This window comes from Mirounga leonina, unplaced genomic scaffold (assembly GCF_011800145.1).
Source record: "Mirounga leonina isolate KUSES-001 unplaced genomic scaffold, KU_Mleo_1.0 Mir_174, whole genome shotgun sequence".
NCBI classification, from domain to species: domain Eukaryota; kingdom Metazoa; phylum Chordata; class Mammalia; order Carnivora; family Phocidae; genus Mirounga; species Mirounga leonina.
Window position 1 is genome coordinate 48,160,300 of NW_023270451.1, and position 26,134 is coordinate 48,186,433.

Below are 26,134 nucleotides of genomic sequence, written 5' to 3' on the forward strand. Positions count from 1 at the left end.
TAGATGAGCTTTAGTCCTTTGTATGTATGTATGTGCTTGCTTTCTTAAAATATTTTTAATAGAGAATGGATTCATACAATTAAAACTACACAAAGCATCTAAGGTCACAGTAAGGCTTTCTCCCCCTCTTCACTCTGACCAGCTGGTACCCTTTCCTAGAGATAACCATTTACCAGATTCTTGGGGATCCTTCCAGAGCCAGCTTCTGCATACTGTGTGTGTGTGTGTGTGTGTGTGTTTCATTTTCAACCAAACGAAAGTATCCATTAGTTTTACTTCTAGCAGTTTTAATGCTGAGACCCTAACATATCACTTAAAACATCCCGAGAAATTGCCTTGCTTTGAAAAACATTCCACCATTGAGCTACTCAATTCCAGGGCCACTGTTATTTTTACCATGATTTTGAGCTTAGGAGAATTTCTGATATGTTTCTTGATGAAAGTTGTTAGATTAATGGAATGCCTGCATATATATTTTAACTTTATGCACTATAACTAATTTTATCTACTCAGCCCCAGAAATTTGAGTGGGGGTTGTTTATAGGTTTTTAAAGACAGGAAAAAAAAATAACAAATAACTAGAGGGCTTTATTTTTCTCCCTCTTTTTCTCTAACTGAAAAAAGATGTATAAAATGTTATATTTCATAGATTGGTTTTCCATAATATAAACCAGGCTATTTTGGCATTTAAATAAAAATGACCCTATTTGTTTAAAAAAATCTTGTTAACATTAAAATCATACTTCACAAAAATCTGTTTTAGTTGTTAAAACTAGTAAGAAAACATAAAACAGATCAGCTTTCCCTGTCAGATTTGTCCCAACCCATTTATTCAGGGCTTCTGTTTTTTTTAAATTCTGTAAGATTTTGGAAGGCAATTTAAGTGAAGAGTTTGTGGTTGCCTTTAAGTTAGAAGATTAGATTTCCAAGGCTTGCTGCTGGCTTGGATGCATGTTTTCACTTTTCTAAAGTGGGCAACTTGAGGATGTTCTCATTGTGTTGGAAGAGGCTGGTGGCCCTGGTCTCCCTTTTGTATCATAGGCAAAGTGCTTTAATCAGGTATGGGTCTGACAGCTGTATTAGAACACAGGTGTTCTCACCATTCAGCTGATGCATGGTCTATTAAGTGTCTATTGGTACCTAATAAGTAATGACAAATGTAGTGGCCTAAAATAACACTCGTTTATTATTTTATAGTTTCCGTGGGTTAGGCTTCTGGTCATGGCTTAGTTGGGTCTCACAAATCTGCATTCAGGGTCAGCCAGGGCTGGGGTCTCATCTGAGGTTCAAGGTCATCTTCTAAGCTCATGTTGTTAGAATTTAGTTCCTTGCAGCTATAGAATGGCTTGCTTCTTCAAGGCCAGCAGGAGAGCATCTCTCTGACCTACAGACCCTTTTAAAGGGCTCATTTAGGTTATGCCCACTCGGGATAATCTCTCTTTTTAATAACTCAAAGTCAAACTGATTAAGAATGTTAATTACACCTGTAAAATCTCTTTATCTTTGCTGTTACACCTGTAAAATCTGCTTTATCTTTGCTGAGATAACCTAATCATGGGAGTGCCATTCATCACATTCACACGTCTTGCCCCACAGTCAATGGCAGGGGATTACACAGGTGGATATATTAGGGAGTAGAAATCTTGGGGTCCATCTTAGAATTCTAACACCCATACTCAGAGCAGTTCTGAGATGCATGGCAAGTAGAAGCATCTATGGAGAATGGTGCTTAGAGCTAGAAGATAGACTACAGATCGTGTTGCACACTGTAAGTGCTAACAAATGCTGACTCTTGGCTGTTCTCTCTCCTCCTCTGGTCTGATGGCCACCAAGCCCTGCAAGGTCCGGTTCCTGCTTAACCTCTATCCTTCTCTTGTTCTGGACTTCTCCAGATAGAAGACCTTTTATCGTTTCCCTGTGTTCTGTGCCCACTTCCTGCCATGGGGCTTTGCACATGCTGTTTCCTCTGCATGGACTGCCTTTCCATCCGATGTCATCTAGTCAACCTGTACCCTTTCTTCAGTTCTCACTTTAGGCATCACTTCCTTGACTCCACAGCCACTTGCCATAAAATTAAGTATCCCTCCTTCTTAAGAGGAGGCACAATTGTGATTTAACATTTTGATTTTCCATAACGCCTACTAAACTGGATGCTCTGTGAGGGCAGCGACTCTAGTATTCTCAGCTGTGATCACTGCCTGGCACACAGGGGTGGCCTACTGAATATATGTTGGAAAAAGGGGAGTAGGAGGAAGATAGGAAAATTTGGACCAAATTTCAGTCTTCCCTAGTTAGTACTCATAAAGTCAACTGCATATTTAGTGTATTACTATTGAGTCATATGCATCTTAACACATCTTAAGTCCTTTTGGAATTCTGCATGGCTTAAAACAGTTGAGTAAGAATTCGAGGGAGAGAATAACAATGTATAAACAGGAATGAAAAATGGCTGAATGTTTATAAACTAGTCCCAGATTCCTGATACTTTACTGTTTCTTCACTGAATTCCATAGAGGTTAAAACAAGTCCTTAAAATCACTAACACCTCTGTGTATTTTTATGTGGTACTGACTGTAGCGTGTTTCAGTGTTAACAGACTTGGTGATAACCTCAATGTAATTTTTGGTAGCTCTTTCCTTGTCTTGTGCAAAGTTACCCAATAGTACTATGCAATGATGACTTCAGATTTCCTAGTGACCATCAATTTTATATGATTATCTGCTTCCTTTTATCACAATGTATAGAACACACCTCTAATTTGGCTTTGAGTTTTCTGCAGCCACTCTTAAAACTATTCTGTGACTGCTTGTAACTTGCCCACCATGAAGAGTAAGACCTCTCTGCACTTGAAGATGATTTTCCCCCTCTCCTGTCTTGTATTTCACTATAGGAATGAAATCATAGTGATGCTTATCATCTGAAAATGTCTTGGAATCCAAACACTCCTATCTCCTCTGGGGCTTCGAATGGCATTGTTTCATGGAGGATATCAGACCAAGAAAAGAAATAAAGTGAGGGTTTCTGAGTGGAGAGTTGGGGTGCATCATTAGAAACTACAGGAGAGAAATGATTTGACACAGAAGCCCCCAACGCCTGTCCAGCTTCTCTTTGATTTGCTGCTTAAGTTTGGCAACTGCAAAATTGAAAGTATGTCTATATGTATCTCTTTATGAAGACGCATGAATGTACATGCATCTCTTTTTTATTTTAAAAATGATCATCATGTAGCAATTATAACCATTCTTATTGGGCCTTGATCAGAGATTACTCTCTTTATCTTCAGAAAAAAACTGGTACTTTTTTTCTTTTGAGATCAAATGTTCTAAGTTCTCTTTTTGAGAGGAAGCTCATCTTGAGAGCTAATATGTATTTGCCTTAGAAATCTGCTGCAGAGGCTGACATTTAGCAGTACTGATGATAATGAAGGTGAACGAAGTACATTGGTATGTCCATGAACTCTAGTGCATCCTTCACTCAGATGAGCTTATTTACACTGGAGCCAGCTAATTATGTTTCTAGTAGCTTGGTGGTTAAAGGGCTCAAGATGTTTATCTGCAGACATGCTTGGGCATTGACCAGCTGATGTTTACCACATGAGGCAGCCCTCTGACTACCTGAGAATGTCTGGGCATTCTCTGAGCCCTACCTGGGGCAGGCAGAGGGATCAGATATAAAAATGCACTTTGAGTTTTTGATGTTTTTGGTTCTGGGAGCTGTGGTATGGCCACCTTGATGAGGCCGAGAAGGCAAAGGTAACAGCCTGAAACGTCCAGAAGCAAGCCCACATTGAGGAGCTAAATGCAAAAGCCAGGGTAATATTTTCAGGCATCTAGACAAGGAAATTCTGTGCTCTGAGGCATGTGGATTAGAGGATAGGCATAGAAATTGTCAGTCATTTGAAGAATGAAGTGAAAGAGGACTAGACTTGGAATTAGATGCAGAATCAGTTCCCAGCTCTGTCACTTCTAGTTACTTGACCTTTGCCAAGCCACCTCTTTCTGGGCCTTGGTTTTGTCTTCTGTAAAACACAGAGGTCCTGAGCCTAGATGTGCCTCAGCATTGCCAGGGCTGATAGGAGATATTCAGATTCTTCCAGACCAAATGAATCATAATTTCCAGTGAGTGAGGCCCAGACATCTGTATTCTTTTTTTTTTTTTTATTGCGGTACAATATATATAACATAATTGCCATTTTTAAATGTATACTTTGGTGGCATTAAATGTGTTTGCATTGTTGTGCAACCATCACCACTCTCCATTTCAAGAACTTTCTCATCATCCCAAGCTAAACTCATCCCCACTAAATAGTAACTCCCTATTCTCCCTTCCCGGCCCCCAGTAACCTCTATTCTACTCTCTGTCTCTGTGAATTTGCCTCTTCCAGATACCTTGTAGAAGTGGAATCATACAACATTTGTCCTTTTGGAACTGGCTTATTTCACCTAACATAGTATCTTCAAGGTTCATTCATGTTGTAGCATGTATCATAATTCCATTCCTTTTTGAGGCTGAATAAGAATTCATTGTGTGCATATAATATCTTTTGTTTATCTATTCACCCAGCAGTGGACATTTAGATTGTTTCCACTGGGTATCTGTAATCTTAATTAGCCCCCATGTGGTTCTGATGTTCAACAGGCTTGGAAGACCCTGGAATTAATGTTCTTTTGGATAAATTCTGGTTTGTATATAGGAAAAGGCTTAGAAGGAGGGCCAGATATAATGTCATAAGTGAAAAAATGTGACTATGGTGTTCTTAAATTACTTATCTAGGTACATAGAATAAACAGCATAACCTCTGATGCCAACGAAATGCCCTAAACTGTAGCCAAATGTTCATGGTCTGTACTTAGGAAAAGAAGAAGCTTCACAGACCCAATAGCCTCCAAAGTTAAAATACATAGTTCTGTACACAGTGGTGTGTGGGAGTGCTTATCTTCCTAACAAAGAGTTCAGGGACATCATGTTGGTAGTTCAAAATTGACCGTGGTGGGAGTATTTACACCTTGGAAATTGGAACACGCTACAAAATCAGGGCTTTTCCCTTTTGTAGAGCTGATTATTAACCATTAGCAGCTCACCACTGACTACATGGCAGGTGTTCAGTATTTTTCTTCTTTTTAACAAATACCACTAACAAAAGAAACACATTTTAAAAGATAAGCCTTTGTTGACAGGCTAAAACCCAGAAATCCACAGTTTTAGGGTTTAGGAAGTGCAGGTGATTGGTAGAGCTCCCATTCAGCCCCTCTCCTTAAACTCCATGCTGGATGAGGTGCGTGTTTCTCTGTTGGTGGCGATTTCTCCTCAGCCCTCTTCAAGTATGATCATGCCCATCAGTGACTGCTTTTCTTTTTTTTTTAAACATTTTTTAAAAAGATTTTATTTATTTATTTATTTGAGAGAGAGAGAGAAACAGCATGAGAGGGGAGAGGGTCAGAGGGAGAAGCAGGCTCCCCGCTGAGCCGGGAGCCCGATGCGGGACTTGATCCCAGGACTCCGGGACCATGACCTGAGCCGAAGGCAGTCGCTTAACCAACTGAGCCACCCAGGCGCCCAGTGACTGCTTTTCTTGTCAGATATCTGGCAGTCTCTTCTACAGCTTCTGCCCATAGGTGAAGGTCTTTTTCAATTTTGTCCTGTTTTTAGAGAGAAGCTGAATTTTTCTCTTTAATGCCCTTATCTACCCGTGTTTCAAATGTAAGGAAGACCTCCCTCAGTTTTCGTGGCATGAGATCAGAGGGGGGCCACACACAGCCTCCCAGACGACTCTACAAATATGTTTGGGCTGTTTAATCATACACCTTTTCTGCTGGCCACACAGTCCTAAAATCATCCCACTCAAATGAAGCGCAGCTCAAACCTTCTAAAAAAGAGCCCAGGTAAAAGAGATGGCAGATAAGAAGAAAAAGATGGGCTGTAGGAATATGCATTTTTATGACCCCCACCCCTAACCCCCAAGGGTGCCCTTAGTCCTTGGACTGCTCTTTGACAAATACTTTCTAGAAGTGTAATTGGCAAACACAGGCAGGCTTCATCCAGCAGGGGAGAGGCTCCTAGGTGATGTGTGTGTGCATCAAGCCTGATTTTCCCATATAAACAATTTTTTAAATGGTATAAAAAGGGGCATGACCAAAAAGGGTATTTTGTAAACATAGACAAGCTTATTCCAAAATTTATATAAAAAGGCAAAAGACTTAGAATAACCAAAACAATTTTGAAAAACAAGAGTAAAGGGGGGAAATCAGTCTACCCATTTTCAAGACTTATAATATAGCTGCAGTAATAAAGACAATGTGGAATCAGCGGAGGGATAGACATATACATCAATGGAACAGCATGGAAAGCCCAGAAATAGACTCATACAAAATGCACAACTGACTTTTGACAAAGGTGCCAAGGCAATTCAATGGAAGAAGACTGACCCTTTCAACATCTGGTGCAGGAAGAATTAGACACACACAGGCAAAAAAATGAACATGATCTAAACCTCATATGTTATACAAAAATTAATTCAAAATTGATCATGAACTTCAATGTGAAACACGGAACTATAAAACATGTATAAAAAGCACATAGGAGAAAATCTGTAGGACCTAGGGTTGGGCAAAGAGATTTTTAGATTTGACACCAAAAGCACTGTCCACAAAATGGAAAAATTGATAAATTAAACTTCAGTAAACATTTTTGCTTTGGGGAAGGCCTTGTAAAGAGAACAAAAAAATTTAATTAGAAAATGGGAAAGAGATAGGAGGAGGTGTTTCACCATATTGCATACACAGATGGCAAGAAAGCACATGAAAAGATACTCAACATCATTAGCTATTAGGAAAATTCAAATCAAAACCACAGCAAGATATTACGACTCACCTATCAAAATGGCTAAAGAAAAAATAGCACGATTAAACCAAATGCTGGTGAAGATGTAGAAAATCTCTTACATATTGCTGATAAAAATATCAAATAATTCAGCTACTCTGAACATGAGTATAATGGTTTATAGAACTAAATATACACTTACCATATAACTTAGCAATTGCTCTCTTGGGCAATTCCAGTAAAATGAAAACCAGTGTGAACCTCAAAACTCTGTACAGAAATGTGCATAGCAGCTTTAATCATAATAGGCAAAACCTGGAAGCAACCCACATGTTCTTCAGTGGGTGAATGGTTAAACAAACTGATATATCTGTACCGTGGAATACTATTCTGCAGTAAAAAGGAATAAGCTATTGATCCATGCAAAAACTTCTTGGATGGATGTCAAAACAATTATTCTGAAAGAAAAGAGCCAATCTCAAAAGGCTGCATACTGTATGATTCCATTTATATAACATTCTTGAGTAACAAAATTAGAGACGGATAGCTGATGAGCAGTTGTCCAGGCTTAGCATAGAAGACTCTATGCGCCTGGCAGTAATTTATCCTTAGCATGAAGACTACAAGTGGAATGAGTATACTAATAAATGAATAGCCTGAGAGGCCTTTGTTGTGATAATACAGTCCTGAATGTTTGTTGGTTACACAAAGATGCACATGTGATAAAACTGCATAGATACACACACACACACACACACACAAAGGAGTACATGTAAAGCCAGTAAAATCTGAATAGGCTCGGTGGACTGCACCAGAGTCCATTCCTGTTTTTGATATTGTATTATAGCTAAGCAAGATGTTAATATTGGGGGAGGCTGGGTGAAAGGTGCATGGAAAAATATTTTTTTGTATCTTCCTGAAAATCTGTAATTATTTCAAAATAAAAAGTAAAAGAAAAATGGGGGTGATAGGATATTTCTGACAATTTTTCTGCAATAAGCCCTAAACATCCTACTTAATCAACCATAAAGGTTACATCTGTGTAATATGCTTCCCAAAGTGTAAAAATCATGCAGTGCAATTCATTAATCACACAGATGGCATTTCATATGTGTGTTGTAAATAGCTCATTTCTTCTTCGTGCTAGTCAAAGAGATTTTCACTGATGTCCTTGAAATTACTGTGGGGAAACTGAGGGTTCCATTCACTGCTCTTTGTGGCCACCATAATTTATCCTATGAGGTTGTTAGTATTTGGCTGTCTTCAAATAAATCTCATCTTCTTAGATTGCTGCTGTGTGCCCCAAACTGTGGAACATGTTCCCGTTTTGAAAAATGCATGAATCCAACCTTAGATGTTTGAATTTGATCTTTTGATCCCTTATTATTTGTTGCTTCAGAAAGCCTAAAGCATGGCATGATTGGTAGCCCAAGGTAAAGACTTTCAGAACAGAGTTTCAACATAGACCCGCAAAATCGGATCTTGCCTCTTCAGCCACAAAACCTGCATTTTACTTTATAATATTAGTTTTTAGACATCACTGGAACATGTTTTAAAGTATCACCAAATCATGTCATGTTCCCCAGGGGTATCATTTTTACTTTTTTTTTTTTTAAAGATTTTATTTTTTATTTATTTATTTGAGACAGAGAGAATGAGAGACAGCATGAGAGGGAGGAGGGTCAGAGGGAGAAGCAGACTCCCCGCTGAGCAGGGAGCCCGATGTGGGACTCGATCCCGGGACTCCAGGATCATGACCTGAGCCGAAGGCAGTTGCTCAACCAACTGAGCCACCCAGGCGCCCTCATTTTTACTTTTGAAGCTGCTATGTTCTAAGCTTCCTCTGTGCGCCTGGCAGTAACCAAATAATGGATGGAACATGGATTTTGGAGCAAGATAAAAAGAATGGCTGTATGACCTGGACAAAGCAATTTAGCTCTTCTTGATTTCTCATTTAAAGAACTAGGAGTAAAATTTTCTGTCCTAGAATTCTTTTTGTGAGGATAAAATGAAACCACATGTGAAAACTCCCAAGTACAGTGCCTCACCTGTAATAATTATGCAGTGATTTTTATTTTCTCTGTTCTTTCCTTTTCTCTTGTTGGAGGATTCTTTATTAATATTTCTGAAAATATTTTTTGGAACCCACCTTTGGAAATGACCTCTAGTGACATTTTGCCTGCCCACAGTGGAAAACCAGTCTGATAACTTCACAGGACAGTCTCTCCTGGTTTTTATTCTTTTTCCATTTTTGCTCCATATGAGATCCACTCAGTTCTTTCTCCTTTGCCTACTGAGGAGCTATAGGTATTGGCTGTTTAACAATGGGGTGCTGAAGATAGAAGGGCTGGCCAGCCATTGCAGTGCCAATTCAGCCAAGAGGGAGAAGCACTCTCATGTTCAGAAGAGTTTATGGTATCTTGTTTGCAAATATCTTCTTCCGTTCCATAGTTGCAGTACTAGGTATTTACCCCAAAGATACAGATGTGGTGAATCGAAGGGGCACCCGCACCCCAATGTTTATAGCAGCAATGTCCACAATAGCCAAACTGTGGAAAGAGCCAAGATGTCCATCGACAGATGAATGGATAAAGATGTGGTATATACAGACAATGGAATATTACTCAGCCATCAGAAAGGATGAATACTTACCATTTACATCGATGTGGATGGAACTGGAGGGTATTATGCTGAGCGAAATATGTCAATTAGAGAAAGACAATTATCATATGGTTTCACTCATATGTGAAATATAAGAAACAGAGCAGAGGACCATAAGGGAAGGGAGGAAAAACCGAATGGAAGGCATCAGAGAGGGAGACAAACCATGAGAGACTCTTAACTATAGGAAACAAACTGAGGGTTGCTGGAGGGGATTTGGGTGGGGGGTGGGGTAATTAGGTGATGGGCATTAAGGAGGGCATGTGATGTGATGAGCACTGGGTGTTATATGCATCTGATGAATTATTGAACTCTACATCTGAAACTAATGATGTACTATGTGTTGGCTAATTGATTTTAAATAAAAAAAGAGTTTATGGTAAGAACAGATCAAATGCAGGAGTGATGGGTAATGTGGCTCATATAAAAAAGTTGTTGCAAACATTTCTCTCCCTTAATGCATTGCATATTTCCTTTATTGTATTAATTACACTAAAAGTTTGAAAGCATATTTTATTGCATAGAAGCCTAATTTATTTGTGGCTCACAGAATCTGTTTTATTACCTTAATATCAATGCCAGATATTGTATATATTATAATCTTATGAACTTATGAGACTGGTTCTGTAAGCCACAATTTCCTCACTTTATAATCTCCAATAAACACATAGATTAGAAATCCATGTAAGTCATGTGGAGATTTTGTGTTTCTTTATACTGGTAAAGTGAGTTGAATTTGCAAATCATCTGTACTCATCTAATATTTCTGCATATTTGGGATTTTATTCATAAAGCCATCAAAAATTAAGTAAAATTTCTTTCTGCCATTTCTTTTTCTATTGTTGATTATTTCATTTCAATCACATACTTAATTTCTAATTGGAACACCAAAAAACCATGAAAAAGAATGTTGGGGGGGGCACACACTACTCTTTAAGAACTCAGATCATGGGGCTGATTCTTTCTTTTGTGATTGAGGAAATGGTTTGACTATAAAATTCCCATTAGCCAAAAATAAGCAGAATTGCCTGCAGGATTCATGGTAGGTACAGCCTTGGAGAGTAATAAAAGCCTGTTTTAAATGAACTCCTAAGGACACGATATAAGCCCAAGAATGGCTAGTCATATTTTATGTTTATCCCTCTTGATTATACTTCCATATGTTTCTGGAGACAGTGTCTGAAAAATGCTTCATTAAAATATCGTATTGGACTGGGGTAATTTGGGGCTTATTGGCCAAGTCTCAGGGCTGGGGGTACCCGATCAGGTGGCCTGGAAGTAGCAAAGCATGGCAGTGTAGTCTGCTCTGCTTCCCTCTACCATGTGGCATGAACTGACTTCAAAGACCCCAACTTCTCTTTAGTTTAAGTAAGTATGACAGTTTGCATGCTAACCCTCCCCCCAACAAAAGACAAAACAAATTTGGGGGACCAAAATGGATTTTGGAAAGAAAAGGCACCCTCCTGAAAATTAATTTAACATGAGGCTTGCACAGCATGGGAAGAGGGGACCTGGAAAGTGTTCATATGCTTCTCCCTTCTAAGGTTCGGTAGATGCTGGATGCCCAAGGACTTCCCTTCATTATGTTCTGCCCTAGCCTGCCTGGTCCATGGAGGGTGGTAGCATTAGTCAGTGTTAACAGAGAGAAAGGCTTTGACATCTGAGTTTCTCCAGGAAAGGTTTACTGTTTCTGGAACTGGAATAGTGAATTGAACTGGTCCACCTGCCAAGAGGAGGAGACAGGAGGTCCAGGGAATGTCATCTTTTCAAAAGTCCTTTCCTGTGGTTTACAAGGATAGCTGCGTGTTAGTACTTACTATGTATTCCTAGTGAAATTGGACATTTCTTGAGTATCTGCTACACACAAAGTACTGTAAAGGACCTAGAAAGGGACATTTCAAAGGCTGCATACACATGAAGAAAGAGCACAGGAGCATACCCTGAGTGGGGAAGTTTCTAGGAAGGCTCCCCAGAGGCCATGACCTTGAGTTGAGTCATGAAGGAGGAGTTGGCCAGGCAAAGAAGGAGAGCCTGGGTGACCTAAGTGTTGTCATGGGGATGACAGAGATGGAGTGAATGGATGAGATCTGGGTTTTTCAAGAAGGGAACAGCATTTGCAAAATCAGAGGGTGAGATCTTCTGGACACATTTGGGGGGTTCTAAGTGCGGCATGTCTGCAGTGTGGGGAGTTTGGGGATAGTAGATAAGGGAATGAAAAAGTGAGTCAAGGCCAGGCCTGAGAGATATATATGCTAAGAAATTTGAATTTTATAGTAAAGGTCAGTGGTTTTAAATCCTCTCCCACTTCCTCTTTCCAGATGCCCTGATCCAGTTGGTTTAGAGAAGAAAGATTGGGGATAGGTATCAGTCTACACCTCAGCCGGGCTGTGAACCATTAGTCATTGATAGAGTGCAAGCATGTGAATGAGATTAAGACCCAGATTTGAAAGAGCACACACTGGTTGCTGCGCAGGAGGATGCTTGAAAAAGGCCCCTATCCCAGCCAAGAGAAACAATCAGTGAGCCTATTGTAGTAGTTCAGGTGGGAAACAACCAGCAGCTTAGTTGGAGGCTGGATGGAGAATGGATGGGTAAAGAAAGAGAACATCTAGAAGGTGTGTGTGTTGTGGGAGGGGAGGATAGGAGAAGAGAAGTGTTGTTAGCCTGCCACAGAGAAGTCCTGTAAGGTAAAGACTGAGTGTCCTTGGGATTGGGTACATAGTAGGCAGTTGTAGCCAGAGAGTTGTTTCAGTGGGTGCGGGGGGCCAGAAGCCCAATAACCCAGGTTGAAGACACTGAACTTGCTTTAAGAAGCCTTCAAGTTTGTTATGATCAGGGAAGGTGGATAATCCCAGGGACCTGAATGGAGTTCCAGGAATGAAAGGAAAGGGCGGGAAAGGTAGGCTGGTGCTCTGTTGTGAGGTGCCTGTGGGGGGCGGGGGTTGTTATTGGTAATGGTGAGATCCAGCTCTCTGCTCTTAGGCTAATGGTAATCTGACAGATGAGAGGGTTAAGCCTTTTTAGGGTGAGACCAGGTGGAATTAAGGCTTATTAGAAGGCCAATGCCATTTTTTATGGTCCTGATGGTTTTTAACAGCTATTTTAACAACAGAATGATGAAAATGTGTGGTATTCTTTCTCCCTTGGGATAATGTGGCTGCTGAAAAAGGTCACAACTAATAGGAAAAATGAGTTTTATTGCTTAATTGTGGATTCAATTTATTTGGATACTTCCTGTTACCATTACCATGTGTTTTCTGAGTTGACTAGTTGACTAGGCCAGGCTTCTCTACAAGAGTGTGTATGTTTAAAAAAAAATTCTCTGAAATTCTATCCCACCCTGAAAATAAAAAGCCAAAAAATACATACATAAGTGAAATATACCTAGTTTAGGCTTCTTTTTGTATTATTTTAGTTTTGTAGAGAAGAGCTATTTGGGGATATGATGGTTTTGATCAAGGTTTCTCAATGTTGGCACAATTTTTTGAGTTGGTTGATCCTCTGTGGTGCACTGTAGAGTGTTTAGCAACATCCCTGGCTGTACCCACAAGATGCTTGTAAACACCCTTATCGCTCCCAGTTGTAACAACTGAAAATATCTTCCAGCATTATGAAAAGCCTCCAGGGTGGGGGATGGGAAGAAGGTAAAATTGCCCTAGACTGAGAACTATTGGTTCTCAATATATATTGCAGTGGTTTTATCAGAAAGTAACTACTTCCTCCTGCTGCAGTATGGATAGTTTTATTGAAGCTTGTGAAATCTGAGCAACTTTTTATCACCAGAAAACTAATGAATATTTATAAATTCCCTTGTCAAAAGTTTACTTAACAAATATTTAAAGAAAAAGGAGGGGCACCCGGGTGGCTCAGTTGTTAAGCGTCTGCCTTCGGCTCAGGTCAGGGTCCCGGGGTCCTGGGATCGAGTCCGGCATCAGGCTCCCTGCTCAGTGGGGAGTCTGCTTTTCCCTCTCCCTCTGCTGCTCCCTCTGCCACTCCCCCTGCTTTGTGCTCTCTCACTCTCACTGTCTCAAATATAAATAAATAAATAAATAAATAAATAAATAAATAAATAAATAAATAAATAAATCTAAAAAAAAATGTTTAGGGGCGCCTGGGTGGCTCAGTCGTTAAGCGTCTGCCTTTGGCTTAGGTCATGATCCAAGGGTCCTGGGATCGAGCCCCGCATCGGGCTCCCTGCTCTGTGGGAAGCCTGCTTCTCCTTCTCCCACTCCCCTGCTTGTGTTCCTTCTCTCACTGTGTCTCTCTCTGTCAAATAAATAAATAAAATCTTTAAAAAAAAAATGTTTAAATAAAAAAAAAGGAAAAGGAAAAGCTACTTTACCGGTTGCTTGACCATTCCTCTGCTTACCCCATGGACCCACTCTTTCATTTAGTTCCTGAATATGCTGTCATTTAATTTTAATCTGGGTCACTAAGTTCTCAGTGCAAAGGATGTTATGCGGTAGAAAGTGCCCAAATAATAAAAACCTGTCTAGAACTGGGTGCGAACATGTGGATTTCATGCACGACATGGATTCTAGTGTTAGTTTCACACCTATTGCTTTCTAACTTTGACCAAGCCACTTTTTCTGTGCAAATTTCCTCATCTGTGACATGAAGGAGATAAAGTATATTATCTGTAAGTTTGCTTCTAGCTCTAAGATTGAAATGTTTTGATTGTTTTTTGGGGTTGTCCCCCCTGCATGCACCACATCCCCCAGTGCAGTGCCACCCAAAATGCGCTCTCTAGGTCGCCAATGGTCTATAGACTACATTGTTGGTCCACATTGAGTCAAGTACAGACATAGAGAGTAAACAATTAGAAATGGTTATTATAATTTGACAGAGTAATTTTATGCCTGTTACATATAATACAAAAAATTGAGCTTATAGTTTGTCTTAGTCTTTTAAATTGAACTTTTTTAGTAATTCATTTTTATTATGCTTTATGAAGATAGCAGTCCACATTGGATTGGAAGAGGAAAAATAAAACAAACTGGTCTTTCACTAGAGGTAGTTTGAGAAGTACTGCCCTGAGGTATGATGGAAATATTTTTTTGCTTCTCTTTCTACCCTGGGCCAATAAGAAAGATATTTAGTATATTCCTCTTCTGGGGTTTCAGTGAAGAGAGGGGCAAGATACTGCCTATCTGCTTTATTAGCAGCATAAAGTTGGTGGCAAAGAAAATAAGAGGTAATTCTGGAGTAAATACGAGGTTCTCTTGGATTATATGTATATGTAAGTCTTCACATAGCTCATGTTAGTGTCTTGCATCACATAGCGTGTTTATCTTAGAACAGAAACCCAAAGAGCAGTGAAAATGTCCATTTAAAAATTATTTTAACCCCAAGAATCCCTTAGATATGCCATCTATTAGAATGTTTGGTATACTGGGACTCCGTACTAGCTGATGTTGGCGAGGTAGGTAGAAAAAGGAAGAGGTGTGGATTATACTTGCTAAAGAGATTAACATAGATGTTTTTAAGTCTATTCTGTCATTCAGACTCATTCAACATTTGGTTTCCCAAATCTGTTACACGGACTCAGGTGAGGTAGACTGATAGGTGAACAAGGGCACTTAAGCAATGAGCACTTCACAGTCTGACCTTGGTCTTTAGATGTTAAATCAAAGTGGAGGAGCCAGCCTTCAGACTGACACTTATTTGAGGGAGAAAGCATTGCTGAGTTCTCTGTACCATGGGCCACTTGTTCTAATACCTTTTATCCCATATTGAGTGGAATAATCCAGAGAGGCCTGTCCTACTCCTGGGAACCCTTCACACATGACCTGGCATTGTGCAGGAACAGTCTCTTGGCCTGCAGTTCCTGCCTGGTCTGTATGGGTTTTGTAGTGTACTTCCTCTTCCAAAGTAAAAAAGGCAAGATTTTTGCTTGCTCTATTAGCAGCAGAAAATCACCCTTTCTTCCAGTTTTTTTTTTTTTAAATCCAGAAGATGAAAATATATAACATATTTGGAAACTCCACTGGCAGACTTGGCAGGCATTTCAAATTTACTTGGACTTAACATGAATTGGATTTGGTCCTCTGATTTCCCCACCTCCATCTCTCGGAACAAGTTATTTATTATCCAAGTGTGTCTGTGTTAGTGGATCAGACATGCACATGGCACATCTATTGTAAGTGTGTTTGTTCAGTAAGATTTATGCTAGCCCAAATTGTTTTATATTGGTTTTCATTGTTGAAAATTTACTGTATTCATTCTTGGTTTGGCCTAAGTATTTGTAGTGTGCTAGGGGTTCCTGTGGTTGAACATTTTATCACTGTAACACTTCATGCAAAGGAAATTAAAAAATATATAGTGAAAGCATTTCCCTAATATGTTTCCAATCAGCTGTGTACTTTAGTAATTTGATGTGTAGGAACTAGAAAGAAGAGTATTACTGCGCTCTTTTCAATCATTCATAATTCTCTGGGAATTCAGATCATGGTTCCAAGTTTATGAAAATGTCTCTTGAAATTTTCTTCAGTCCTTTAGTATTCTGTTTGTGTGTATTGAGAGGGTATTTTATTTTATTTTATTTTCTTACCACAGCAATCTCGAAAAGAGTTCAGGGAAGGGGGCGAGTCTTCGGTCTGTATCTGGGACAAGAAAAACTGATGTGGATTGAGGCTGATTGGCTTGCCAGAAGTCATTCATTGGTACAGAGAGCCAGGTCCTTTTATTTGTGCATTATCCTATGTGTGTGTTCCAGCTTCTGTACTCCTTGGGCTAAGCAATCAGACTGTGACTTGTAAATCCCCTCGCCTGGTGGACTCCTAATAATCTAATATGCAGTGATGAGTGGCTTAGGCAGGAGCATCTTCCCTGAAAGTGTAACACATGGGATGGAGGGTGATATTTGGATGAGCTAAATAAAGATCTAGGCTGTGATCTTTGCACCATTATTTCTTTGGCTCTTTCTACAGGGATTTAAGATAACTAGATTGTTTCCTTTTTTTGAGGATCTCTGGCCTTTGACTTACTTCGGTTTTTGCCAATGAATGAGCATGACTTCTGTTTTGGCTAGTGAATTAACTTGTGATAATCCATACATTTATAGTTTCAGATTTTCTTAATCCAGTTCACTATGTAAAAGTGAAATCAAAGTGAAATGTGAAATCATAGCTCTCAAAGTGGGAGCAAGACTTGGAAGGTTTCATCCAGTGAAGACAGTAGCTTGTCAAGGATCTTAAGTGGGTATAGAATTTTGCAATCATTTCCTATTTTTAATTTTCTGCTTTTATTTCCTATCATTTTTTAAGCTTCCCTCTTAACCTTCACAGTTTTGTGTTCATTTAAGTCTTATGAAAAATCTCCTCACACAGTGGTGATTTTAGCCCTGGTCCTCCTCCTACTTCGCTAGGCATAAATAAAGTCGTGAGGTCATGTATTTTGGCCAGGAGAGTTCATCAATCCATGCTTTTCCATTTGAAAACACAGTCTGGGAGGTTAATCTTATCAGTAGTCAAAGAATTAATGTAAGTGAAAACCAAGTGGATATTTAAAAGGCTTAGTTGTGTTTTGAAGAAAATAGCCAAGGGACATGATTGTTCCCACTATTGCTAGTCCTGGCCTAGAAGACCTAACTTATTTTGCTCCAACGATAAAGGAAGTACACATTCATTCTTGGTCTTTTTTCCTGCTTCTGTGTTTCCTGTTTAGGTTGCACCTATGAAGGAAATACCTATAACAGCTCCTTCAGATGGCAGAGTCCTGCACAACCCTGTGCTCTACGTCAGTGCCAGGTAAAGTCTATTTTCCTCTCCACTGAAAACGAATCGGTAGTCTTCCTCAGAAACATCTCTTAGACAGCAGAGCACAAAACCAAAAACAAAACAAAAATAAAACCAAAAACAAATAAAAAACCCCAACTGTGTAATTGTATCACTGTATCCTTATACATATTTACTGTGACATTCACCATAATAAGACAGGTACAGGATAGATACTATATAGCACTCACTTCTAGAAACATGCAATGGAATTGTTCACCATTGTTAAATTGTGCCTGGAAAATCTCTGGGAAGATGTATATGTCCTTGGGGAAAATTCATGTCTTCCTGTGAGTCAGCTTTGAGCAAAACCTGAATTCCTGTTAGCAGAAAGAGGTATTGTTAGAGGATATATGTTTTCCTTCTTTGATTTAGAAACATTTTGAACTGGAACCATTCTGTAAACTTATTAAATCAAAGCAGTTAGTACACTGTGAACTCAGTGATTTCAACCTGACAAATGTGAGAACCACCAGTTCGGTTCCTAAGGAGCCCACTGTGGTTGGTGCTTGCTGCACCCTGCAAAGTGTTCTGATTCTGCGTGACTCTAGTTGTTACAGGTCTTCAACAGAGCAAGATAAGGAGAAATGAGGAATCTCAATGTTCAAACTCCTTTTCTTATCTCTAAGGAAATAGTTAAAAAAATGCTCATCTAATCTTGACATAATTTAAAAATTCTCTATAGAGAAAATGCTGTTAAATCATTTTACTCCTAGCCCCATTTTACTGTTCCAGGATATGCTCTTGCATTTAAAGGGGAAAGAAAGGGGTACCTGGGTGGCTCAGTCGGTTAAGCATCAGCCTTCGGCTCAGGTCATGATCTCCGGGTCCTGGGACTGAGCCCCACATCGGGCTCCCTGCTCAGCAGGGAGTCTGCTCCCTCTCCCTCTGCCTCCTCCCCCTTGCTCATGCTCTGTCTCTGTCTCTCAAATAAATAAATACAATCTTTAAAAAAAATAAAGGGGAAAGAAAGATTAGTGTGATAATGCATATTTCTTTTGGATCTTATCTCAAGTATGCTGACATTTAGTTTACTAAAATCTGACTTTTATGCAGCCACGCTGTTATATACTCACAGTGGGCATACTCACTCGAAAGATCGTCGGTTATTTATTTGGCTAAATGTTCAGTTCATTTGTGTAGTAAATCTAAATTATTTGTGAAAATAAGCAGTAGATAGAACAGATGTAAATAATAGATTAAGTGAATTGATAAATATTTGTTGAATTTTTGCTCTGGGTTATAGATTCAACCAGCTTCATGGAACAAAGAGATGAGAGCAGTGAGTTTTAATAATATCAAAAGTCCACATTCATTCTAAAATTTGCACCACCCCACTCACACCCTACTTCTTGACCAATAAAATTTCCACTCTGATGGGGCACTCTGAAAGCCCTGGTTACACTGCCTTTTAAGCAAGACAACCTTGTTGGAGTTGCCTTTTGGAGTGTAGTATAACATTTTTATGCAACAGCCAGAGATCTTGAAGATCCTCAAATTGCATGGACCTCAAATTGCATGGTGAATTTTGCTACTTTCAGATGAAGACTTTATTTGAATTAAATGAAAACTATTATCTGGGAGGAAATATTTTGTTGACTGAATAACACATGAAGCCATTTTCAAGTGTTGACACTGAAACTCCTATTGCCTATCGTCTTTGGCCACCAGCCACTCATCAGGCCCACAGAGAATGATGCAGGAATATCCCATTATTATTGGAAGCCATCCCAACGACCAACAGCCCTGGGAGTCAGGAAGTGCTGAACTGCAGAGCAGAGCCCAGAGAGGTGATTCTACCTACCAAAGATGAACTTTGCCTTTTTGTTCTCCTCCTTTTTAAAAATGTTGCCTAAGCCCTGCTAGCTAGTTTAGAAATATTATTTCATTCAATGGTCATAAAAGCCAACCTCTAAGGTAGTTATAAAAGCTGTTCCTCTGCTCCTCTGGCACCTTCCCACTCCTGCTTATTTTCTTGCTTCTCTAGGGAATGAGAGCGCATCTGTGAATGCGGGAAATAGCCACTTACTGGTACCTATCAGGGAAGGCTTCCTTTAAGACCCTCCTCTGCAGAATGGCACAATTGCAAACTCTTTAAGCCCTTCCCTTCTCAGGGCACAAGATCAGCAACAGAGGAGAGAGTGGGGCATAGTGGGTACAAAATACAGGCTCTGCCACTCACATAGCTTGTTTCTTCCCCTCTCTGGACCTCTCAGTCTCATCTCCTGTGCGGCCAGGATGGTACCATCTCCTAGGGTGTTGATAAGCATCACTAAAGACAGTTCTGGTAGAGGCTACATGGACTGGGCAGGACTAGGTACCAGACAGGTAACAGCTAGTTAAACGACCTGGTTTATTTCCATTTGAGTTGAATTCTAGCTTCTTTCTTTCTTTTTTTTTTTTTTTTTGATATTTCTTTTTTCTTTTCTTCCCTTTTTTTTAATTATGTTAGTCATCATACATTACATCATTAGTTTTTGATGTAGTGTTCCATGATTCATTGTTTGCATATAACACCCAGTGCTCCATTCAATATGTGCCCTCCTTAATACCCATCACTGGGCTAACCCATCCCCCACCCCCCTCCCACTAAAACTAGCTTCTTTCTTAAATCCTCCTACTGAAAGAGTTTCGATGGTGAAAAATTTACCTTTATTTTCCACTTTGACTTTCTTACTAAAGAGAAAAATCTGAAGATCACAAACAGGAAATTCATGCTGGGAACAATTCTGAATCCTCCATCTGGTTTGCAGATAGGAAAGGGAAATTGATCTGGGGCCATAGCTTTTTGCATTGCTTCAGTTATGTAACTAAAGCACAGATCCTTTTTTGATGTTGTAGATTGTGATATTTTGACAGTTGCTCTTTTCTTTCCCAAATGTGATCTAGACCACAATAAATTCCTCTGGGAGTGGAATCCTCAGGCCTCACAAATATGAAGACATCTAGGATATAACTTTCCTTGTTGGCCTGAGATAATATGGTAACAGACAGGATGAAAAAAAATATCTAGTTGTCACATTGTTACATTTTTTTTCAGCCTGTGCTAGCCCTCCCTGCAAAACAAAATTAAACAAACAAACAAATCCATTTATAAAATGGGTAGAGAATATGGAGAAAATTCTTCCAAGGCCAACTCTGAAAATTAATCAAAAAAATGTTTCAACTGACATTAAAACACTAGAATCCCAAGATCAGTTTGCAAATGAGTCACTTGATTTCATTATTAAGATCCAAAGGCTCTATTTTTCCATATATGGTATGAACTTTAAAGTAGTTTTATCTAATCTCATCATTTGATGCTTGAGAGCCAGGCTCTCTATGTGAGGCAGAGTGAAATTTCTACGATTGCAGAGCTTAGTCTAGATATTTCTAGAAGGGTGGTAAGTGAATTAGGTCTCCAGATGCTAGTCTGGGGTGTTACACATGTACTCTGTGCCTCATCATTAATGGCTTAAAGTGTAATAACAATTATAGAAAATATAGTCAGTGTTGACAACTTAAAACAATTGTGAATGAACAGCCAGACTCTGTTAGCTACTGATGGACAGGAAGAAGGTCTTAAATACTAGATTTAAAAGAAAGAACTTTGGGCCAAAGAGAAAGACCGAGGACAGGGTCAAGACAGGATTTGTGCTCCGAGTTTGAAAGCCTCCAGGCCGTGAGCTGGGGAGATGGGACCTCAATGGTGCCATGTCCTCTGGACCTGACGCCCACCCTCCTTTGCACTTTTGGCGTCCGGACTCTTCCCCTACTCCCTTGATTTCTTTCCCAAAGTGAGTCACTCCTCAGTGGGACTTCTGGGCTGATGTATTTGTGGCATTCTGTTTTTCAGGAAGGTGTTGTCACAGAGTCTGAGCTGCGATGTGTTGTGCATTGTAAAAACCCTTCCAAGCATCTGGGAACATGCTGCCCCACCTGTCCAGGTAACATTTGCAGGAAGGGAAGCCTGCCAGACTCCCTGCTACAGCACATGACCGTGAAATCTCTGTGGGCTCTTTCAAGAATGCAGGATTCTCCCCCTCCGGACTGGAGCTTGTCTCCCTTTGTGTCTGTGTACATCATGGGTTTAGAGAGCAAACTCCTTTGCATAGAAATGTCCGGTTGTACTCCGGTGTGCCCAGGATGAATGCAATGTGCTGTAGGTCTTGGCATGTGGATGCTTCAGGCTCCGGAGGCCTCCTCTCCACTCCACAGGGCCACAGGTAATGCTTACTTTGGAAGGAGAGGCTGTGGCTTTCTCTTGCTTCCAGAAATGTCTTTTTACTGCTTCATATTGCAGTATCTTGGCTAGAACTCGCCTTGGTGATGAGGTGACCAGATGTTTTCTGAAAACTGAGAGCTGTGTCCCTAAGTGAATTTAGCTTAGGGTTTTGCTGGTCTCAGTTTTCGGTGTGGTGCAACAAGTTGGACCCACTGTCTTTTAAGAGGGCCCCACTGCCTAGCTGACAGCAAAGGGATCTTTCCTTTCCAGTGGCTAGAGTGTTTCCTCTTACTTTTCTGAACAGGATTACAAAGGCCTCCTGCATCTTTTCTTGCCCTTACATACGAGCCCAGGGATTTTGAGGTGAGAGATTTTTTTTTCTGATCCTTTAAGCCCCTGGCGCATGCTCTCAGACAGATGTTCTGAGTTTTGGTTTTACTCTGAGTGCTTTTCCTCACTGGAGGCAATACTCACAACTAGTACTCATTGCTTTTGAGATTAATCTCCAGAGGGCCTTCTGTTCTGCAAAACTTCCTGGGGAATGGCTCAGGTACCATGCTGGGATGCTCTGCAAAGATGAGCCCTGCTCCTTTTGCAGGCAGCTGCTTGCCCTCCCCTACCCCATGCCGTCTGAGACGTGTCTGAACCTGAGTCCCTTCCAGAGAGTCCAGTTTTTTCTCATCTTTAAATGACAACAAGGACAGTTGCTCTCCACTACCTCTAACCTTCCTGAGTTCCCTGGACGGTCTTGATTGAGCCAAACTTCCTTTCCACATTGAGATTTCTGTGAAGCTTGTGTTCTTAGATGAGCTTACGAGAAGGCCAAGAACTGGTTGAAAGTAGAAGAATTCTTTCCATAATCCAATTATTTTGTATCTATCAAACAGTGTGTCTGAGTTCCTTTTGCCTCTGAATGCATTTAATGCTTCGTATTATGTAACCATACTCTTAAATGCCGAAAGGGTCCTTATGAAGTTAGATCAGTAGTTCTCTAGGCTGCACATTAATATCACCTGAGAAGCTTTAAAAAAAAAATAAAGCTGGATGCCCTGGCTGCATTTCAGACCAGTTCCATCAGAATCTCTGAGGACAGAATCCAGGCCTCCCACATAATTCCTATACACCGGCAAGCTTGAGATGGATAACAGAGCAAATTTTATATGCCATAGAGATTTAAAAATCATTGTAACTCTTAAATATGAATTCAGTTGTGTTGAAGAGACTGTTGCTTTATTGGTACAGAATCGACTCAGCGTATGCAACATTCTTCCTTACTTATGAGCTCATCATGTTTTTAGGCTGCCTTTGGAAATGTGGGTACGCAAACAGCTGAGTGAATTTATTTCAGCAGTTGAAGTTATCATATTTGAGCAATTGCTTCTTTCATTTGGCTTTTGGTTGAGTTCCCAGGAAGGAAAGGCTGAACTGTATGATTGCACATACTGCAGCGCTCGGTCCTCACAAACATCCAGGGAGGGATGAGGCACTGTCCACAGTTCACACAGGAAGAAGTTAGACCCAGTGAGAATAAGTACCTTCCCAAGGCCCATGAGGTGGGGTCAGGGTCTGGCCCCTTCTCTTTCTTGGCCACCATACTGCACTACCTACTCCTCCCCCTGCCCCAAACACACACCATAACAATTGTTCTGCTTGGGTCCAGATGCCCTGGGAGACAGATCTTTAAAAGTTAGCATGCCAAGCTTTGCGCAGTGGCAGTATCGTAGCCAATGAGGTTTATCCAAGGCGCGATTATTGCTAATTAAAAGTTAGCATGCCAGGGGCGCCTGGGTGGCTCAGTCGTTGAGCGTCTGCCTTCGGCTCAGGTCATGGTCCCAGGGTCCTGGGATCGAGCCCCGCATCGGGCTCCCTGCTCGGCAGGAAGCCTGCTTCTCCCTCTCCCACTCCCCCTGCTTGTGTTCTCTCTCTCACTGTGTCTCTCTCTCTCTGTCAAATAAATAAATAAAATCTTTAAAAAAAAAAAAAAGTTAGCATGCCAGTGCCACACGCTAGCCCCCGGCACCTGCACAGGCTCTGTGCCTTCAGTTATGGGGTCAAGAATCAACTCTGCTCCCTCTCTTTGATTTCAAAGGCCAAGCTTTGAGGTGCAAATCAGAAGACTCAGAAGAGGCCACATCCAGAATGTATTGTCCTTTGTCTTGGGAGGGAGGACTCAGCCAAGTCTATGTAGGGACAGTCGAGGGAAGCCACAGGGTATTCTCCTCGGTAATTCAGAAGGACTGGCATCTGTCATTGATCATAGAATGGTATTCTGCATAATGACAAACATGTACAGTCTGTGGTCACTTTCTTCCTGAAACAGATTTCAGGGCATTCTTGCTGGTCTGCTTTTTCCTTTCATCTGACTTTACTCAAGGGTGGTGGGTTGTGATGGGAACAGTTTATGAAGAATTTTCATTTAAAATTCCCTTATTTAAGTTGTCAGATGTAGATTGTTGTGGTTAATGTGTCTGGCAAACTGGATGACGAAACCAGTGTGCAAACATATATGAAAGAATTGAAGACAGTTTGTTGGAAGTATGCTTTGGAAAGAGACATCTGGGCACCTGCCATTATTAACAAGGCTGGGATATAGCCTCTGGAGGGACCCAAGCTTACTTAAGTCTTTCTGTATCAGTGGGAACAGCAAAGAGGTGGTTGGTTGCTAGCTCTGGGTGTGGGTATCAGGTAGACTTTAAAATCACAGTTGCACTCAGTGATTCAACTTCAGACTCAGTAGCATTTGTTTCCATGTCTTTCCGTTGGACAAAGGGCTCCATATCTAGATTTAAAATGAATGGGTCCAGGGAGCCTGGGTGGCTCAGTTGGTTAAGCGACTGCCTTCGGCTCAGGTCATGATCCTGGAGTCCCTGGATCGAGTCCCGCATCGGGGTCCCTGCTCGGCAGGGAGCCTGCTTCTCCCTCTGACCCTCTTCCCTCTCATGTTCTCTGTCTCTCATTCTCTCTCTCTCAAATAAATAAATAAAATCTTTAAAAATAAAAAAATAAAAAAATAAAATGAATGGGTCCAGCAGCCAGACTAGTTGGTTATGGGTAATCCTTGTTTCCCCTTCTCAGGTACCAAGAGCTTCAAGAGTTTGGTGGGTTCTGTTGATGACTTCAGTCGGCAGGACTTAAATACTTACTCTCAGGGTCATGTGTCATCTCTCGCAAGGGCTCCTTTGGCTGATTTTTGGCACCAGTGTGCTGGGCCCCAACACTGTCTACTGTGTGGAAAGTGACCTCAGCTATTCCGGCAAACACCTTATGAAGATGGTCCTGAGGAAAGTGACTAGCTGACCATCCTCTCATAGCCTGTTTGACACGGGGTGACTGGCCAGCCTGTGTTTCAGGTCGTTTATGGGATTTCTTAAGAATACAGCAGTGTCCTGAGCATCTTTCTGACTTGGAGACACTTCCTGGGCTTTTCATCTTATGAGGCAAACTTGGTGGCTGACCTCTTTAATATCACATAGGGTGTTTCTGAAAAACTGTGTGACATCTCTTGCCCTGCCTTTCCCCCTTCCTGCCTTGGTGCCTGACCCTCTGTGTGGTTCAGCTGGTAGATTAGAGCTGAGGTTGAGTTCTAGCTCTGGCACCTGCCAACTGGGTGAGTCACTTCCTCTCTCTGAGCCACATTTCCCTCATCTACGGAGAGTGACGAGAGTCCCCACTTTGTGGGCTCACTGTGAAGATGGAGTGAGATCGGGGTTACAAAGAGCCTGGTAGAGGCTGGACAATTCCTGAATACTCACCAAGTGACAGTTCTTCATGTCATCTGCTCGGTCACTTGACTTCTCTTGGCCGCCTTCTGTTTGCCTCTTCCAGCCCCTCTGGGTTTCGTTTCCCTGGCTGTGGTCAAGGTGGTCATGGCATGGTGAGTTCCTTAGACTCATAGGGCTCACCATTGTGCAGTGTTTCCCCCCGGGCTGACCTGGCTTCCACCGTCTTATTTGCTTTCTAGCATCTTCAGGTTTCTGGACACATGTCAATCTTCTGTACTCCTTTTTTTTTTTTTTTAAACTATGAGGCAATCTTGTCCTCCGATTAAAGAGGACAGTCCGCTAGGTGGAAGTGGAGTGGGAGGTGGATAAACAAGATGGATGAGCAGTGGATAGAAGCATAGTGTCAAGCTGAGCAAAGGCTACGGCCCTAATTCTAAACTTTTCCTTACTTTCCAGGCTGTGTGTTTGAGGGTGTGCAGTACCGAGAAGGGGAGGAATTTCAGCCAGAAGGAAACAAATGTACCAGGTGTTCTTGTGTTGTAAGTATTGTCCTGGATGTTCTAAGGGTATTCCTTCACCAAGAACAGCCCTGATTCTCTTTACAGTCTCTCTTCCTCTCCCTCCTGACATGGAAGCAAGGAAAAAGCTCATCGCTCTAGGGCAGGTTTCTCAGCTTTGGCACTATTTGACCAATAGTTCTGGGCTGGGAACTTTGTGGTGGGGGCATTGGGAATGCATGTTCCTGTGCATTGTACGATGTTTAGCATTATCCCTGGCCACAGCCCATTAGGTGCCAGTAGGACTTACCCCCCTCAGTTATGATAACCAAAAATATCTGCAGACTTTGCCACATGTCTCCTGGAGGACAAGATCGCACCTGGTTGAAAATCACTGGTTTAAAGAGTGAGGGAGGAAAGCTGGTTTCCCTCCACCTGCTTCTTCTTTGGGAAGCT

General features: G+C 41.0%; 1 protein-coding gene and 1 pseudogene across 3 annotated transcripts in view; both read left to right on the forward strand.

Moving 5' to 3' along the window:
• Positions 1-26,134, forward strand: part of BMPER (BMP binding endothelial regulator) — a 249,037-nt gene that overhangs the window by 39,664 nt on the left and 183,239 nt on the right. For all 3 annotated transcript variants that reach the window (XM_035020890.1, XM_035020891.1, XM_035020892.1), the window contains exons 4-6: positions 17,146-17,228; positions 21,091-21,181; positions 25,638-25,720. In XM_035020890.1, coding sequence (XP_034876781.1) covers positions 17,146-17,228; positions 21,091-21,181; positions 25,638-25,720 — 257 coding nt within the window. The remainder of the gene's footprint in view (positions 1-17,145; positions 17,229-21,090; positions 21,182-25,637; positions 25,721-26,134) is intronic.
• Positions 23,158-23,278, forward strand: LOC118021463 (annotated as a pseudogene).